At 38.6% G+C, this 20711-nt stretch overlaps 1 protein-coding gene across 1 annotated transcript in view; it reads right to left on the reverse strand.

Annotated features, from left to right (window-relative positions):
- LOC123519725 (AMP deaminase 2-like) overlaps positions 1-20711 on the reverse strand; it is a 226816-nt gene that overhangs the window by 191156 nt on the left and 14949 nt on the right. The window contains exons 2-3 of the mRNA XM_045281229.1: positions 19494-19683; positions 18731-18866 (exon numbers count right to left, since the gene is read on the reverse strand). Coding sequence (XP_045137164.1) covers positions 18731-18866; positions 19494-19683 — 326 coding nt within the window. The remainder of the gene's footprint in view (positions 1-18730; positions 18867-19493; positions 19684-20711) is intronic.

The following is a 20711-nucleotide window of genomic DNA, read 5'->3' on the forward strand; positions in this document are numbered from 1 at the left end:
GAAAAATAGAAATGAGGAAGAAAGAAAGAGATACAATGAACTGGCAACAGCAGTAAGGGAAAAAAATAATGAAAGGTCAAAAGAAGAGCAGAAGGCATTTTTTTGGAGAATTCTAGGAGACAGGATAAGGAAATGGTATATAAACGAGAAGGAAGAGAAAAAAGTGGAACAAGTTTAACTAAAAATGATAAAGGCAAAAGACTAAAAATGATGTATACGAACATAGACGGGGTTTTATCGAGTAAACTAGAATTAAGAGATTACATAAATAAAGAAAATCCAGATATTGTATGCCTGGCTGAAACAAAACTAAATAAGGCAATCAAAATAGACTTGGATAATAGGTATGATGCATGGAGAAGAAACAGAGTGGGTAAAGGAGGAGGAGGAGTCATGATTATGTTAAGGAAGGAGATAGTGATAAACCAAGTGGAATGTGGGGAAGGAAAAGCAGAAGTATTGTATGTTAAGATGCATATTAATAAAAAAAAGACCTAACAATCATTGAAACATATGTGCCACTAAAAACAAATTCATGGACCAATCAAGAATATAAAGACGTGATAGATGACACAATAAGGAGTCTAACGAGAATTGATAAAGAAAGGAAAAAAGTTATATTAGTAGGAGATTTCAACTGTAAAGAAGTGGACTGGGAAAATTATGAAAGTGGTATGTGGGAAGAAGCCTGGGGAGAACGATTCTTGAACCTAATGATAGACAATATGATGGACCAGAGAGTAAAGGAATGCACAAAATTCAGAGGAAATGACGAGCCGGTGAGATTGGACCTATTTTTTACAAGGGGTATACAAATGAATGATGATATAAGATATAAGTGTCCATTGGGAAAGAGTGACCATGTAATATAAGAAATAGATATAGAAGAGGGAAAGGAAGATAGAGACGATTCATACAAAGACCGATTAAATTACAGAAAGGCTGATATTGAGAATCTCAAGAAATATTTTAAAAACGTAAACTGGGAGGAGACAATGCAAGAGAAATATAACTTATTTTTGGAAATATACCAAACAGGAGTCAGGGAATATGTCCCGAAATATAGACCTAAAGAACAAGGAAAGAAAGATTGGTTTAATGCAAGGTGTGCTAGGGCAAAGGAGAAAAGAGATGGAGCATGGAAAAGGTGGAGAAGAAATAGAAATCCAGCAAATAAGGAAAACTTCAAGACAGTGAGAAATGAATATGTTAAGGTGAGGAAGGAAGAGGAAAAGAACTTCCAAAAGGACATTGTTGAAAAATGTAAGGAGCAACCAAAATTGTTCTATAGATTCATAAATAGAAAAATTAGGCAAAGAGAAACAATAGAAAGGTTAAAAGGAGAGAACGGGATAGTGGAAGACCCAAAAAGTATGGCAGAACTGTTAAATAGTAAATTTCATGAGGTCTTTACTAACGAATCCAAATTTGAAAGGCCACAGGGTAATAGAGAGACAATCTATATGAAAGAGATTAAAGTAACCAAGCTTGAAATAAAAGAGTTAATGAAGGAACTGGATGAAGAGAAGGCAATGGGACCAGATGAAGTCTCAGGCAGAATACTGAAAGAATGTAAGGAAGAACTAGCAATTCCTGTATACAACATCAAAAAATGCTCAATAGAAAATGGAACAGGACCAGTAGAATGGAAAAGAGCTGAGGTGGTTCCCAAATTTAAGAGCGGAAGGAAGGAAGAACCTTTAAATTACAGACCGGTATCACTAACTAGTGTAATATACAAGATGTGTGAAAGAATAATAAAGAAATAATGGATCAAGTTCCTTGAAGACAACAAATCAATATTGTGAGGGGCACCGCATTATTTCCCGTTTATTCAATTATATTATACGCATAGCCTATGGCTAAGGGTCGGGCTGTTCTGTTGAGCAGACAAATTTTGTTTCTGTTGTCTGGCGATCGCCTCAGTACCAGCCAGTCTTCAGCGGAGTTAACAGACGATCTCGGCACAGGAAGAGACACGTGTGGCTGGACTGTGCTTTAGAAGTAGTCATGGTAGTCATCGAGTCTGGGAGTTGTGCCTCCTGAGTTTGAGTAGCTGGCTTGTTAAATGGTAGACCATGGCTGTAGAACAACAGATTGTTGTTCTGAGAAAGTGTGGCCGGTTGGGGTTGCATTTCTCGTGCGTTCGTCCACTCGTGGTGTGGCGGCGCGGAGGAGAGACACACTTTGTTTCGTCCTGTTTGTTTGTTTGTAGCCGTGGTCACCAGTGTGGTTTGGTGGGCGGCTGTGTGCCCCCACCATCTGTTGTGTAGTATCAATAGTATACTGCTTACAGTAGCAGGGTAGTCTTCAGCTGAGGTGGACGCGGACGCTCGTGGCTCTGGCACAGTCGAGATTCGTGTTGCTGGACTTCTTTAGGTGCTCACTGGTCGTCGGTCTGGAAGTTGTGCCCTCCCTTGAGTAGCTGGCTTGTTACTCGGTAGACCGTGGCTGTGTAGGACAACGGGCTTGTTGTCCTAAGGACAGTGTGGCCGGTTGGGGCTGCATTTCCTGTTGTGCGTTTGTCCACTCGGGTGTGGCGACGCGGAGGGACGTGTTATTGTTTCGTCCTGTTTTTGCTGTTGGTGGTTGTAGTCACCAGTGGGGTTTGGTGGGCGGCTGTGTGCCCCCACCATCTTTTGTATAGTTTCAGTAGTATACTGTATTGTAGTGGTAGTAGCCACGCACACTATTGAATGCTGAGAGGCTTCATGTCGGCCAGTGGTGCGTAGTTGTTGTCCGCCAGACTTGCCTGTGACGAGTATCTAGACTCTGTGTATAGCTGTTGTCACCCGTAGGTGGTGTCTGGTCTTGTGTGTACATCACCGGATGTGCTGTACACATCATATATTGTAGTAGTGTAGGCTAGGGGTGTCAGTCTGACAGGTGTCAGGAAGCACTTGTCGTAATAGGATAGTGTAGTAATATATATACTGCGCGTGTTGTCACAGTCTGTGATTCATCACCGTCTGTGGACAAGGCGTGCGGAGAGGCATTAATACTTCATAGAGAAGTGGGTGGAATTGTCCTTGTGGGCGATTTCTCTAGGGGGTATTAAGGCCTCGCCCTGTTACACAAAGCATGTACCATTTATAAATTCTACTTGGTTGGGTACAGGAGGAGAAGGAGTTGCTGAGGAGATTCCCTTACAGTGGGGGAAATTATACACTGTTGGCGACCTTGAAAGAACCTGAGGGTTACAGCGGCTGTGAGTTATAGTAGTGGGGACTCTGTGGAGTGTTTTATAATCCCCACTGTACTGACCGTAACAAAGTTGGCAATTTTGCCAGAATAACAGTCTAGTGAGCTGTAGCAGTTAACTGCTGCCGTGTGGTGTACGTAACAATATCAAATAGCCAATTTGGTTTTAGAAAAAGATGGTCGTGTGTACCTAATTTATTGAGTTTCTATTCTAGAATAGTTGATAGAGTACAAGAGAGAGAGGGATGGGTTGACTGTATTTATTTGGATTTAAAAAAGGCATTTGAGAAAGTGCCACATGCAAGATTACTATGGAAGTTAGAGGAGAAGGGTGGCTTAAAAGGAAGCACATTGAGATGGATGGAAAATTATTTGAGGGGGAGAGAAATAAGGATGGTAGTTAAAGATATGAAGTCCAAGTGGAGAGCAGTAGAAAGTGGAGTGCCACAGGGGTCAGTATTGCCACCAGTACTTTTCCTCATTTATATTAACGACATGCCAGAAGGAGCGAACAGCTACATAAATCTGTTTGCAGATGATACGAAACTGTGCAGAATTATAAAGCAAAAGGAGGATTGTGAAATACTGCAAGACGACCTAAATAAGATCTGGGAATGGAGTAAAAAGTGGGAAATGGAATTCCATGTGAACAAAAGCCATGTCATGGAAATGGGAAAGAGTGAAAGACGACCTGTGGGAATCTATAAGATGGGAGATGAAGTAGAACTGGAGAAAGTTAAAAAGGAAAAGGACTTAGGAGTGACGATGGAAGAAAACAATCAACCAGTAAGCCATATTGATAGAATTTTTTATTGAAACATATAATTTGCTAAGGAATATTGGAATAGCATTTCACTACATGGACAAAGAAATGATGAAGAAATTGATAAGTACTAAAATAAGACCTAGATTGGAATATGCAGGATTAGTGTGGACCCCCCATAAAAAGAAACACATAAGGAAATTGGAGAGACTACAAAAAAAATGGCTACAAGAATGATTCCAGAATTTGAAGGGATGACATATGAGGAGAGACTAAAGGCTATGGATCTACCAACCCTGGAACAAAGAAGGGAGAGAGGAGACCTGATACAAGTTTATAAATTGATCAATGGAATGGACCAAGTGGATAATGAGAAACTGATCCTGAGAGAAGAATATGACATCCGAAGCACAAGATCACATAGTAAAAAGCTGAGAAAAGGAAGATGTCTGAGAGATATTAAAAAATATAGTTTCCCGCAGAGATTTATTGAGACGTGGAACAGTTTAAATGAAGAAGTAGTGTCTGCAACGAGTGTGCATACTTTTAAAGTAAGATTGGATAAGTGTAGATATGGAAACGGGGCCACACGAGCATAAAGCCCAGGCCTTGTAAAACTACAACTAGGTAAATACAACTAGATAAATATACACACACACACACACACACACACACACACACACACACACACACACACATGGAAAAGAATTAATAATCATGGTGACCTATGTACCTCCTAAAACAAATTCTTGGACATTAAGGGAATACGACAATATGATCAAGGATACTTTACAGAGTTTGGAAAGTGTATTAACTAGAAAAAGAAAAGTGATACTAGTAGGAGATTCTAATTGTAAGGAGGTGAATTGGGAAAATCTAGTAAGTGGTGTTGGAGAGGAAGCATGGGGAGAGAGATTCCTTAATCTAATGATGGAAAATATGATGGAACAGAGGGTGAAAGAAAATACTAGATATAGAGGAGATGATGAACCGGCTAGACTGGATTTGGTGTTAACACGAGAAGTGTACCTATGTGGGGATATACAATACAAATGTCCATTGGGGAAGAGTGATCATGTGGTTATGGAAATGCAGATGGCAATAACAGTGAAGGAAAGATGAGACATACAGGAGTGGTAGATTGAATTATAGAAAGATGGACACAGAAAGTTTGAAAAATTATTTCAGAACATTAGATTGGGAGGAGATGTTACAAATCAGAGAAGTGCAAAAAAAAATATGAGATTTTTATGAAATATTATAAAGAATGAGTTATGAAATTTGTACCAAAGTATAAACCGAGAGAGGAAGGAAGAAAAGATTGGTTTAATGCAACTTGTGTTAAGGCTAAAGAAAAGAGAGATGTGGCTTGGAAAAGATGGAAAAAGAGCAGGAATATACTAAATAAGGAGAATTATAGAGTGGCGAGAAATGAGTATGTGAGGGTAAGGAGGGAGGAACAAAGAAAACTTGAAAAAGATATTGTAGACAGGAGTAAGGAAAATCCAAAATTGTTTTACAGGTTCATAAATGGTAAACTTAAAAAGAGAGAGTCCATTGAAAGATTAAAAGGAGAGCAAGGGATAGTAGATGACCCTAAGAATACTGTGGAATTGCTAAATAATAGGTTTCAACAAGTATTTACTAAAGAAACAATGTTTGTAAAGCCTCAGAATGTAGAAGAAAATGTGTACATGGATGACATTAAGATACCTAAAAAGGAGTTATATAAAATGTTGGAGGAACTTAAAGATGATAAAGCGATGGGACCAGATGAAGTTTCAGGAAAATTATTGAAGGAATGTAGAGAAGAATTGATAGATCCATTATATGATATTATAAGGTACTCATTAGAAACCGGGGAAGTACCGGTAGAGTGGAAAAGAGCTGAAGTGGTGCCCATTTATAAAGGAGGCAGTAAGGAAGAGCCTCTTATCTATAGACCTGTGTCTTTAAGAAGTGTGGTCGGTAAGATTTGTGAGAGGGTGATAAAAAAATATTGGATACGGTTCCTGGAGGATCATAAATTATTATTGGATCATCAATTTGGCTTTAGGAAAGGGAGGTCATGTGTAACAAATCTACTGAGCTTTTATTCAAGAGTCGTTGACAAAATACAAGAGAGAGAGGGATGGATGGACTGTGTATATTTGGATTTAAAAAAAGCTTTTGACAAGGTACCGCACATATGACTGCTATGGAAATTAGAGATTTATGGAGAACTGAAGGGAAGTGTTAAAGTGGATGAAAAACTACTTGAGATGGAGGGAGATGAGAACGGTAATAAGGGATGCAAAGTCGGACTGGTTGGTGGTGGAGAGTGGAGTCCCACAAGGTTCAGTGCTGGCACCAATACTTTTCCTTGTCTATATTGATGATATGCCAGAGGGAGTAAACCATTATATTAATTTGTTTGCAGATGATGCAAAGTTGTGTAGGTGTGTGAAGGGTGAAGAAGATTGTGAAATTTTGCAGGCAGATCTGGATAGGATCTGGGAGTGGAGCAAGAGGTGGGAGATGGAATTTAATCTGAGCAAAAGTCATGTGATGGAGATGGGGAAGAGTGGAAGACGGCCAAGAGGGTCATATAAGATGGGTGAAGGAGTTATGTTGAAAAAGGTGGAAAAGGAAAAGGATTTGGGAGTGATAATACAAGACCATGGGCAATTTGAGGCTCATATTGACAAGATGTTTGGAGAAACATATAATTTGATTAGAAATATTGGATTAGCTTTTCATTATATGGATAAAGATATGATGAAGAAATTAATTAGTATGGTAATTAGACCAAGATTGGAATATGCTGGGATGATTTGGTCCCCTTATAAAAAGAAGCATATAAGGAAGTTGGAGAGATTGCAGAGAATGGCAACAAAAATGGTTCTGGAATTGGTAGAAATGACCTATGAGGAGAGATTAAAAGAAATTAATTTGCTTACCTTGGAACAAAGAAGAGAAAGAGGAGATTTAATACAGGTTTATAAACTGTTGAACGGTCTGGATGAAGTGGATAATGAGCAAATGATGTTGAGAGAGGAAAATTTAAATAGAACTACGAGATCGCATAGTAAAAAGATAGCCAAGGGAATATGCTTGAAGGATGTGAAGAAATATAGTTTCCCACAAAAATGTGTAGAGGTGTGGAATAGTTTGAGTGAGGAGGTTGTGTCAGCGAGGACTGTGCATAGTTTTAAAGGAAAGTTGGTTGTGTGTATGATACCCAGGTCCTGGAAAATTACAACTAGGTGAATACAATTAGGTGAACACACACACACACACACACACACACACACACACACACACACACACATGAAGGAGTTTCAAGTAACTGTGGAGGAGATCAAGAACATGATGGGGAGTTTAGAAGTGAGAAAAGCTGTGGGACCTGATGGGGTATCAGGATGGATTTTAAGAGAATGCAGGGAGCAACTGGTAGAAAAAGTTTGTGAAGTAATTGATGCCTCATTAAGGGAAGGTGTAGTGCCCCAAGACTGGAAAAGAGCTAACATTGTCCCAATCTATAAATCAGGTAACAAGAGAGACCCATTGAACTATAGACCAGTGTCACTTACAAGTGTGGTAGCTAAGATGTGTGAGAGGGTGGTGAAGAATAGATGGACAGACTTCTTGGAGAAAAATGACATACTTTGTGAGTGTCAATTTGGTTTTAGAAAAGGGCGTTCATGCACGACAAACCTGATATGTTACTATTCGAGGGTGATAGATGTAATACAGGAAAGAGATGGTTGGGCTGATGGAATATATCTGGATTTAAAAAAGGCCTTTGATAAGGTACCACACCGGAGACTGATCTGGAAACTTGAAATGGTAGGAGGAGTGCATGGCAGTTTACTAAAATGGATGGAAGACTTTTGGTAGGAAGAGAAATGAGAACAATAATTAAGGACAGACCATCAGAATGGGGATTGGTGGAGAGTGGAGTTCCACAGGGATCAGTGTTGGCACCAGTAATATTTGCGGTCTACATAAATGACATGGTGGATGGGGTGTCCAGTTATGTGAGCCTATTTGCAGACGATGCAAAATTGTTAAGAAAAGTGAGATGTGACAAAGATTGCGAACTACTCCAGGAAGACTTGGACAGAATATGGAAATGGAGCTGTACATGGCAAATGGAGTTCAACACGACAAAATGCAAGAAAATAGAGTTTGGCAAGAGTGAAAGAAGAATCAGGAGTATGTACAAGATAGGAAATGAAGACATAAAACCAGTCATGAAGAAAAAGACCTTGGGGTGACAATTACCAATGACCTATCGCCAGAGAGACATATAAACAAAATAATTGGAGAAGTATTGAACTTATTGAGGAACATAAGAGTGGCGTTCGATATTTAGATGAAGAAATGATGAAGAAAATAATTACTGCAATGATAAGACCGAGGCTTGAATATGCAACAATACAGTGGGCTCGAACTTAAAGAAACACATAAGGAAACTAGAGAAAGTACAGAGGGCTGCAACAAAAATGGTGCCTGACTTAAGAGATTTGACTTATGAAGACAGACTGAAAAGAATGCAACTTCCGACCCTGGAAAACAGAAGAGAAAGGGGAGACCTGATAGCAATATACAGAGTGATGATTGGCATGGAAAAATGGATAGGGAAGATCTGTGTATGTGGAATGAAAGAATGTCGAGAGGGCATGGGAAAAACTAAAATGGCCACTTATAGGAGAGATGTGAAAAAATATAGCTTCCCTCATAGAAGGGTGGAAGCATGGAATAGTTTAGACATGGAAGTGGTCAAGGCAAGGAATATTCATGATTTTAAGAAAAAGCTGGACATTAATAGATATGGAGACGGGACAACACGAGCATAGCTCTTTTCCTGTATGTTACAATTAGGTAAATACAATTAGGTAAATACACACACACACACACTTGTAATGTTTGTCCCGTCTCCATATAGTCATGTTAACTGTTGATTAGCAAAATAATGTCCAGGGAAGGTGAATATAAACTGTAGCCTGTGTTTGAGCCATCAGCGGAAGTTTGTTTACATCTGCGCAACATGGAGGCCGTGAACTCGAAGGATGAATCAGACTTCACAGGATTTCAAGGAATAATGGAGAAGAGCGTTTATGTGAAGAAAATTCTGGAGTTGGAAGGTAAAATTGAAAAACTGTTTGAAAAGTATGGGAGCCTGGAAACGAGTTATGGCAATGTAATGAAAGAGTGCGCCGATATGAAGAAAGAAAATGCAATACTGAAAGAGGAAGTTAAGTTAATTAAAGTGAATTGCGACAAATGTGGAGAATCTTTAGGAAAAGCGATGGAGAAGCAGGCTGAATGGAAAAAAAGTCAGGAAGTGGAAAGAAAGGAGGTAAATTACAAAGTTGCAAGTCTGGAAAAGGAAATCAAAGAGTCTGGGGAGAAAACTTTGGGCCTTGCTGAAATTATAGATCAACAGATCATAGAAGAGAAGATTGCTGAGAAAGTGGTGAAGGTTATTAAGTCAAATGAGACATTGGTGAGGGAAACTGTAGACAAAAAGAGATGTGTGGTGATATTTGGTGTGGAGGAGGATAAGACACCGAGTAAAATGGAGAGAGAAAAACATAAAAAGGTGATAAATAATATCATTAATGTGGTGCAGGAGGAGGAAAAGACCTAGTACAAGAAATAGAGGACTTCCATAGAATTGGAAAGTTCACAGGAGAAGGTATGAGGCCAATAAGAATCAAACTTAAGTCACAAAAGGATGTAGATGAATTGGTGGAGAAGTCATGGAGGCTAGCCCAGCAGGAAACAACAAGGAAGATTTGGTTGAGAAGAGATCTCGGTGAAAAGGAAAGAGAAATGTTAAATGAGTTGAGAAAGGAGGCTTTGAAAAAAAATGAAGAGAGGACAGAAGAGGAGAAGAAAGAGTTTTTCTGGAGAATCTTGGATATGAGACTGAGGAAGTGGTTCATAACCCAGAAAAGTACAGCAAGAAAGGACTAAAGAAACTTACGTATGAGCGAATGTAATGTATTCCAACATAAATGGAGTGATATCGGGATTTTAGAACTCAACGATTACTTGAGGGACAAGAACCCAGATATTGTGGGTCTTACTGAAACAAAACTGAGAGAGGAGAAGACCTGATGATGGTTGGAGAAGGAAATATAATGTTTGGAAAAGAAATAGAGTAGGTAAGATGGGAGGAGGAGTGATGTTGCTGGTTAAAAAGATATAAAGGTGGATCAAGTGAAAGAAGGTATGGGAAAGGCAGAAGTGCTAAAGATCAGAGCAGAAACTAATGAAGGAAAAAGAGGCACTACATAGTGGTGTACGTACCACCTAAGACAAATGCATGGTCAGTACAGGAATATGAAGAAATGATAAGTGATACAGGAACATGTCTGGAAGAAATGTTGGGTGGCTGTGAACGAACTATAATGATGGGAGATTTTAATTGTAAAGAGGTGTGTTGGGAGGACTGGTCAATGGAAGGATCAGAGACAACATGGGGAAATACACTATTGACACTGGCAATGGAAAATGTGTTAACTCAGTGGGTCAAAGAAGATACTAGGTTTGGAGGAGAGGGAGCATCGTCAAGACTGGACTTGGTCTTTAGTACAGAGCCAATGGTCATTGAGGAGATGAGGGTGGAGTGCCCTTTAGCAAAGAGTGATCATGCAGTTTTGGAGTTCAAGGTGATAGATGAAGAGAAATCTAGAAGAAATGAAGAATATAAAGTGGGAAGATGGAATTATGCCAAGACAGATTTTGGAAACCTAAAGAAATTCTTTCAAGAGACAAATTGGATGAAATTCAAGAGTGCTAAGGAGCAAATGAAAAGTGGAAGGAATTTATAAAAATATACAAAGAAGGTGAGAAAAATTTGTACCAATAAGACAACATAGAGAAGTTGGAAAGCAGGACTGGTTTAACGATAGATGTGAAAAGGCTAGAACAAGAAAAGAGGATGCATGGAAGAGGTGGAGAAGGAAAAGACAGATTAAGCAGTGGGAAAGTTACAAAAGAGCAAGAAATGAATATGTGTTGATTAGAAGAGAAGAAAGAAAGAAACAAGAAAAGGATATAATTGATAAATGTAAAGACCAACCAAGGCTTTTTACAGACATGTGAACAACAACATCAAAAATAGAGAAAGTATTGAAAGTTTAGAAGTAAATGGAGTATGCAGTGAAGATCCCAGGAAATGGCAGAGGCTATGAATGGATGCTTTGGAAGGTATTCACAAAGGAGACTGCTTTTGACAAACCACTGGTAATGGAACAGAAAGGGATTATGAAGGAGTTTCAAGTAACTGTGGAGGAGATCAAGAATATGATGGGGAGTTTAGAAGTGAGAAAAGCTGTGGGACCTGATGGGGTATCAGGATGGATTTTAAGAGAATGCAGGAGCAACTGGCAGAAAAAGTTTGTGAAGTAATTGATGCCTCATTAAGGGAAGGTGTAGTGCCCCAAGACTGGAAAAGAGCTAACATTGTCCCAATCTATAAATCAGGTAACAAGAGAGACCCATTGAACTATAGACCAGTGTCACTTACAAGTGTGGTAGCTAAGATGTGTGAGAGGGTGGTGAAGAATAGATGGACAGACTTCTTGGAGAAAATGACATACTTTGTGAGTGTCAATTTGGTTTTAGAAAAGGGCGTTCATGCACGACAAACCTGATATGTTACTATTCGAGGGTGATAGATGTAATACAGGAAAGAGATGGTTGGGCTGATGGAATATATCTGGATTTAAAAAAGGCCTTTGATAAGGTACCACACCGGAGACTGATCTGGAAACTTGAAATGGTAGGAGGAGTGCATGGCAGTTTACTAAAATGGATGGAAGACTTTTGGTAGGAAGAGAAATGAGAACAATAATTAAGGACAGACCATCAGAATGGGGCTTGGTGGAGAGTGGAGTTCCACAGGGATCAGTGTTGGCACCAGTAATGTTCGGTCTACATAAATGACATGGTGGATGGGGTGTCCAGTTATGTGAGCCTATTTGCAGACGATGCAAAATTGTTAAGAAAAGTGAGATGTGACAAAGATTGCGAACTACTCCAGGAAGACTTGGACAGAATATGGAAATGGAGCTGTACATGGCAAATGGAGTTCAACACGACAAAATGCAAGAAAATAGAGTTTGGCAAGAGTGAAAGAAGAATCAGGAGTATGTACAAGATAGGAAATGAAGACATAAAACCAGTCATGAAGAAAAGACCTTGGGGTGACAATTACCAATGACCTATCGCCAGAGAGACATATAAACAAAATAATTGGAGAAGTATTGAACTTATTGAGGAACATAAGAGTGGCGTTCAGATATTTAGATGAAGAAATGATGAAGAAAATAATTACTGCAATGATAAGACCGAGGCTTGAATATGCAACAATACAGTGGGCTCGAACTTAAAGAAACACATAAGGAAACTAGAGAAAGTACAGAGGGCTGCAACAAAATGGTGCCTGACTTAAGAGATTTGACTTATGAAGACAGACTGAAAAGAATGCAACTTCCGACCCTGGAAAACAGAAGAGAAAGGGAGACCTGATAGCAATATACAGAGTGATGATTGGCATGGAAAAATGGATAGGGAAGATCTGTGTATGTGGAATGAAAGAATGTCGAGAGGGCATGGGAAAAACTAAAATGGCCACTTATAGGAGAGATGTGAAAAAATATAGCTTCCCTCATAGAAGGGTGGAAATATGGAATAGTTTAGACGTGGAAGTGGTCAACGCAAGGAATATTCATGATTTTAAGAAAAAGCTGGACATTAATAGATATGGAGACGGGACAACACGAGCATAGCTCTTTTCCCGTATGTTACAATTAGGTAAATACAATTAGGTAAATACACACACACACACACACACACACACACGGTAGCTCAGTGGTTAGAGCGCTGGCCTCACAAGCCAGAGGACCGGGGTTCGATTCTCCGGCCGGGTGGAGATATTTGGGTGTGTCTCCTTTCACGTAGCCCTGTTCACCTAGCAGTGAGTAGGTACGGGATGTAAATCGAGGAGTTGTGACCTTGTTGTCCCGGTGTGTGGTGTGTGCCTGGTCTCAGGCCTATCCGAAGATCGGAAATAATGAGCTCTGAGCTCATTTCGTAGGGTAACGTCTGGCTGTCTCGTCAGAGACTGCAGCAGATCAAACAGTGAATTACACACACACACACACACACACACACACACACACACACACACAAGAAAAGGATATAATTGATAAATGTAAAGACCAACCAAGGCTTTTTTACAGACATGTGAACAACAACATCAAAAATAGAGAAAGTATTGAAAGTTTAGAAGTAAATGTAGTATGCAGTGAGGATCCCAGGGAAATGGCAGAGGCTAGGAATGGATGCTTTCGGAAGGTATTCACAAAGGAGACTGCTTTTGACAAACCACTGGTAATGGAACAGAAAGGGATTATGAAGGAGTTTCAAGTAACTGTGGAGGAGATCAAGAATATGATGGGGAGTTTAGAAGTGAGAAAAGCTGTGGGACCTGATGGGGTATCAAGATGGATTTTAAGAGAATGCAGGGAGCAACTGGTAGAAAAAGTTTGTGAAGTAATTGATGCCTCATTAAGGGAAGGTGTAGTGCCCCAAGACTGGAAAAGAGCTAACATTGTCCCAATTTATAAATCAGGTAACAAGAGACCCATTGAACTATAGACCAGTGTCACTTACAAGTGTGGTAGCTAAGATGTGTGAGAGGGTGGTGAAGAATAGATGGACAGACTTCTTGGAGAAAAATGACATACTTTGTGAGTGTCAATTTGGTTTTAGAAAAGGGAGTTCATGCACGACAAACCTGATATGTTACTATTCGAGGGTGATAGATGTAATACAGGAAAGAGATGGTTGGGCTGATGGAATATATCTGGATTTAAAAAAGGCCTTTGACAAGGTACCACACCGGAGACTGATCTGGAAACTTGAAATGGTAGGAGGAGTGCATGGCAGTTTACTAAAATGGATGGAAGACTTTTGGTAGGAAGAGAAATGAGAACAATAATTAAGGACAGACCATCAGAATGGGGCTTGGTGGAGAGTGGAGTTCCACAGGGATCAGTGTTGGCACCAGTAATGTTCGCGGTCTACATAAATGACATGGTGGATGGGGTGTCCAGTTATGTGAGCCTATTTGCAGACGATGCAAAATTGTTAAGAAAAGTGAGATGTGACAAAGATTGCGAACTACTCCAGGAAGACTTGGACAGAATATGGAAATGGAGCTGTACATGGCAAATGGAGTTCAACACGACAAAATGCAAGAAATTAGAGTTTGGCAAGAGTGAAAGAAGAATCAGGAGTATGTACAAGATAGGAAATGAAGACATAAAACCAGTCATGAAGAAAAGACCTTGGGGTGACAATTACCAATGACCTATCGCCAGAGAGACATATAAACAAAATAATTGGAGAAGTATTGAACTTATTGAGGAACATAAGAGTGGCGTTCGTATATTTAGATGAAGAAATGATGAAGAAAATAATTACTGCAATGATAAGACCAAGGCTTGAATATGCAACAATACAGTGGGCTCCGAACTTAAAGAAACACATAAGGAAACTAGAGAAAGTACAGAGGGCTGCAACAAAAATGGTGCCTGACTTAAGAGATTTGACTTATGAAGACAGACTGAACAGAATGCAACTTCCGACCCTGGAAAACAGAAGAGAAAGGGGAGACCTGATAGCAATATACAGAGTGATGATTGGCATGGAAAAATGGATAGGGAAGATCTGTGTATGTGGAATGAAAGAATGTCGAGAGGGCATGGGAAAAACTAAAATGGCCACTTATAGGAGAGATGTGAAAAATATAGCTTCCTCATAGAAGGGTGGAAGCATGGAATAGTTTAGACGTGGAAGTGGTCAACGCAAGGAATATTCATGATTTTAAGAAAAAGCTGGACATTAGTAGATATGGAGACGGGACAGTACGAGCATAGCTCTTTTCCCGTATGTTACAATTAGGTAAATACAATTAGGTAAATACACACAGACACACACACACACACACACACACAGACACACACACACACATAAGAAAAGGACAGAAAGAGAAGAAGAATTTTTACTGGAGCATTCTGGATATGAGACTAAAGAAGTGGTACCTAAGGAAGAAAGAGGAGGTCGTGGAGAGGGAAAAAACTAAGAGTGACTTATACTAACATAAATGGGTTGTTATTAAGCATATTGGAAGTTTGGGATTATTTGAAAGAGAAAAATCCAGATGTAATGTGCATCGTTGAAGCTGAGAGGAGGGATCCATATCAACTTTAAAGAGGAGTGATATCATACCTGGAGGAGAGACAGGAAGGATAAAGGGAGAGGAGGAGTGCTAATAATGGTTAGTGATAATATATGTGTGGAGGATGTGCAATTAGGTGAGGACAAAGTGGAAGAAATGGGAGTAACAATCAAAACAGAAGATTTGAAGAAGAAAAAAATTATAGTTACATATGTTCCACCATACATTGGAAACAGAAGAACGCAAAGATATGCAAAGAGAGGTAATAAAGTGCCTAGATAACATGATAAGAAGAAATAGAAGAATACTTTTAGTTGGAGATTTTAATTGTAAAAAAGTAAACCAGAGAGAGATGGAAGTAATGGATAATGCTGGGCAGTGGAGCGAGAAAGTGATACAGTTGACTATTGTTAATGCAATGGACCAGTGGGTGGAGGAGTCAACAAGGTACAAGAGGGAAGAAGAATCATCGTTGCTTGACCTAGTTTTCACAAAGAAACCAGAGTCCCCTCCAATCATACAATACCATAATCCAATGGCAAGAAGTGATCATGTGACATTAGAGATGCAAATTCAGGAGGAAGATGAGATAAGTTACAGAGAGGACTATAAAGGATAGAGATTAAATTATGCAAGAGCGAATTTTGAAAATTTAAGGATCTACTTTGCTGATATTGAGTGGAGTAATATTATGTACAAAAAGACAGTACAATGGATATATGTCACATTCTTACAGAAATATAATGAAGGAGTAAAAAAGTTTGTACCTGTTTTATAGAGCTCAGAAAAAAATACATGCTCGGTACAATACTAGATGCATACAAGCAAAAAAGGCAAAAGATAAAGTGTGGTAGAAACTTGTATAGCAGAGAAATGACTATAACAGACGGCAGTATAAAGATGCCAGAAATGAATATATTAGAGTAAGAAGAGAGGAAGAAAGAAACTTCGAGAAAGATGTAGTGAATAAAAGAAAAGATGAACCCAAACTTTTCTATAAGTTTATAAATGGCAAAACAAAGAATAAGGAAATAATTGTAAAGAAGGGAAGACATACCAAATAGAGAAGGAAATGTGCGAAATAATGAATGAGAGCTTCAAAACAGTGTTCACTGCAGATGATTTCACAGAACCTATTAGGACATGGGATTACCAAGGATTACAGGAGATTGTAGTGCACAAAGAGGATTAATGGATAAATTGGAAGTCAGAAAAGCAATGGGGCCAGATGGTGTATCAGGATAGGTGTTAAAAGAATGTAAAGAGCAACTACTGGATCCAATTTGGGAAAGAATTACAATTTCAATAAATGAAAGGAAAGTTCCACTAGAAAGGAAGAGAGCCAACGTAATATCAATATTTAAAGGAGGAAAGGCAACTGAGCCACTAAATTACAGACCAGTGTCACTTACAAGTGTCTTAGGAAAGTTATGTGAAATAATTATCAAAGAAAAATGGGTTAAATTTCTAGAAGAGGAGCAACTCATATCGAACAGACAATTTGGGTTCAGGAAAGGGCGGTCATGTGTATCAAACTTATTAAGCTTCTACTCAAGAGTTATAGCAGGAATTGAAAACAGAGATGGATGGGTAGACACAGTATACCTGGATATTAAAAAGGCTTTTGATAAAGTCCCTCATGGAAGACTACTTTGGAAAGTAGAGAACATAGTAGGACTGTGAGGAACTTTGCTCGAATGGACAAGAGATTATTTGAAGAATAGGGAAATGAGAACTATGATCAGAGATACATAATCAACTTGGGGTAAAGTAATCAGCGTAGTCCCACAAGGGTTAGTGTTAGTCCCCATTATGTTTCAGATTTATGTAAACAACATTCACATTGGGATAAACAGTTATATAAATTTATTCGCTGATGATGCAAATCTGCTAAGAGTTATCAAAACCAAAGAAGACTGTCTGCTATTGCAGGAAGATATAAACAAGATCTATGAGTGGAGTAGGAAGTGGAAATTGGAGTTTAATGCCAAGAAATGTCACATAATGGAACTAGGAAAGAGTAAGAGAAGACTGGTATGGAACTATTTGATGGGGGAGGAACAAATAATGAAGACTAAAGAAGAAAAAGATCTGGGAGTGATCATACAGGAAAATCTGAGCCCTGATAAACACATAAGCAAGATATTTGGACTATCATATAAAATGTTTACTAATATAAGAGTGGCATTTCATTACATGGATAAAGATATGATGAAAAAAATCATCACAAGCATGATACGTCCAAGGCTGGAATATGCAGCAGTGATATGGTCTCTGAGCTCTAAAAAGGATACAAGAAAATTGGAAAGGATACAGAAGATTGCTACTAAGATGATGCCGGAATTAAAGGACCTCACATATGAAGAACGATTGAAGGAAATGAGACTGCCAACCTTACAAGATAGAAGAGAACGCGGGACCTAATAACAATGTATAAGATAGTAAATGATATGGAAAAAATAGACAAAGAAGACCTGGTGCTGCTGACAGAAGATGATGGAAGGACAAGAGGACATGAAAAGAAGATCAGAATGAAGCAGTGTGTGAAGGATATTGGAAAATACAGTTTTCCACACAGAATGGTGGAAAAATGGGATGCACTGGATAATTAAGTTGTTACAGCACGTAATGTTCATAGCTTTAAGGAAAAATTAGATAAATGGAGATATGGAGACAGGACACCATGAGCCCTGCTCGAACCCTGTACAATACAATTAGGTGAATACAACTAGGTAAATATATACAATACGTAGTGAATTTACATTCTTTTCTGTTCTGGTATTCATCATAGGAGATGAAACGGGCAGAAGTGGACCAGCCAAACACCATCAAAGTCTACGATACCCACATGGGTAGTGTAGACATCCTAGATAATATGGTGATGTGCTATGCCATCAGAACTCGCAACTGAGAGTGGCACTGGCTGCTGCAGAACTGGTTTTATAAATGTCTTTTTTTGTCCTGGTCTGGTGTTTTTATCACAAGGTGGGAATCGTGATGGGCATAAAGGACAATGGAAACATCCCTCTCTAGAGGTTTACTCAGTCATGTGTAGAAATAAACATAATGCTTATTTGTCAGATTCATGATGAAGTTCAATCTAAACTGAAAAAATATTTCAGTAATAAACAATAAAAAAAAAAAAATCTTGTGATTTTGCAAAGTTAGATTTCTTTAAGAATACACATTTATTCCCAAACAATTACTGAGGTTTAATAAATTCACAATATATACAAATTTCCAGCATTTTCTTTAAGTTTTCCTACTTTGTGTATTCTACAGTTTTTTTCTATGGGTAGTGCCCAAGTGTACTTTAAAGGACATGATTTTTTTCCTAATTTCAGAATGCAATTTCCAAAAAATTCATTTTTGATTTGTATTTCTTATCCCATAGCTGCCATTTGTACCAAATTTCATAAAAAAATTAAAACAGGACCTATGACTGGGCACTAATGGGTTAATTGGCTTTTTGGGCACAGAGCCAACTAGGCAGGAGGATCAAGCCACTGAGGTAGAACACTTACATTGGAGGCCTCTTCACCACTGATGAACACCCTCTGGTAATGAGGAATATAGTCAGTCTCATCAAGGTCAAAGGTCTTGGTGTCATCTTCATCCACAGCAGTCTCTGATGGCTCATATCTGGAGTGGCGCTCAGCTCTGTTAACAGCACATTCAATATAAATGAGCACAGTAAGGTCTTGTATTGGTACAATATAATTTAAACAGTAATATGTTTATAAGGTAATTCACTCACATAAACAAAACAAAAATATTAAACATGTATATACACAAAAAAAATCTTAGAAATGAAAAATAGCAAAACAACCTAAAAGGAATCATCAATCTAATATAGTTACGATAGAAAAATCTATTAATGAATAAAACAAAATTTACTCTATCATAGAAGTGACCTAAATTTTCAACATGACTACATGATTGTTATGATGGTGAAAGACCAAAAGATTGTCTGGAAAAGAAAAAAAAAATGTTCTCAATTGGAAAATGAGTCTGAAGATAATTTCCCATGCTATCCCTCTGAAGCTAGCAGAAAATTTCAGTCATAAGCTGTTTCTATTCAATCACATGAGAGAGAGAGAGAGAGAGAGAGAGAGAGAGAGAGAGAGAGAGAGAGAGAGAGAGTTGGGAAGGAGATTAATAAATAGTATGTGTAAGTCAGTAAAGTGAGTTAGTGAGAAAAAACCTAGAAACAATATTCATCCATTTCTTTAGAAGCAATTACTTTACAACACAACACAGTGAATACAGAGATGCAAGAACACTTACATTATACTCAAGTGACGGTGGAGCTTCAGCTTGTCCTCAATTTGCTCAATGGGAAACTGTGGCACCTCATATGGGGCAGAAATCTTGTTGGGTGGTGATGAGCCTCCTGACTCCATCATGGCCTCAATGTTCTTCTGTAGTGCTGGATCTACTCTGAATCCTCCGTGACCAAACACTGGACTCTCGCTCCCTGTAAATGAGTCACATATTATAATCTCAGGAGACCTAAAATAGTGGTTCCTCCAGCTCTACTCATTTTCAGGCTTCCCCTTCACAGCTCTTTCACTCAGCTGTCATGATGCGGGAATGAAAATATGATACCCAAAACTAACCTAACTCTAACTTTAACCTAAAGTAACAAAAATGTAACCTAGCTAGCATAATTTAACCACACCACTGGTCAGAATTTTCTAAGGAAGACGAATCAATGGAAGTTGTCACCTCAACTAGGTTATGTTAGGTTAGTTTTAATTTAGAGTTAAATTAGATTAAAGTTATGGTAGGTTAGGTTGTTTTGGGTTATCATATTTTTATTCCCATGTCATGTCAGCCAAGTGAAAGAGCTGCAAAGGGGGACCTGGGAAATGAGGAGAGCTGGAGGAATCACTAAATCACTATAATTATTATATATATATATATATATATATATATATATATATATATATATATATATATATATATATATATATATATATATATATATATATATATATATATAGCTTTAATCTCTTGCTTGTCTAAAGTTTTTGAATCTATCCTGAATAGGAAGATTCTCAAACATCTGTCGCTTCACAATCTTCTGTCTGATCGCCAGTATGGCTTCCGTCAAGGTCGCTCTACTGGTGATCCTTACTGAGTCTTGGTTATCCTCTTTTAGAGATTTTGGTGAAACTTTTGCTGTAGCGTTAGACATATCAAAAGCTTTTGATAGAGTCTGGCATAAAGCTTTGATTTCAAAACTGCCCTCCTACGGTTTCTATCCTTCTCTCTGCAAATTTATCTCAAGTTTCCTTTCCAACCGCTCTATTGCTGCTGTGGTAAATGGCTACTGTTCTTCTCCTAAACCTATTAATAGTGGTGTTCCTCAGGGTTCTGTCCTGTCACCAACTCTCTTTCTATTATTCATTAATGACCTTCTTAACCAAACTTCTTTCCCTATCCACTCCTACGCTGATGATACCACCCTACATCTTTCCACGTTCTTTCAGAGACGACCAA

This window comes from Portunus trituberculatus, chromosome 46, assembly GCF_017591435.1.
Source record: "Portunus trituberculatus isolate SZX2019 chromosome 46, ASM1759143v1, whole genome shotgun sequence".
NCBI lineage: Eukaryota > Metazoa > Arthropoda > Malacostraca > Decapoda > Portunidae > Portunus > Portunus trituberculatus.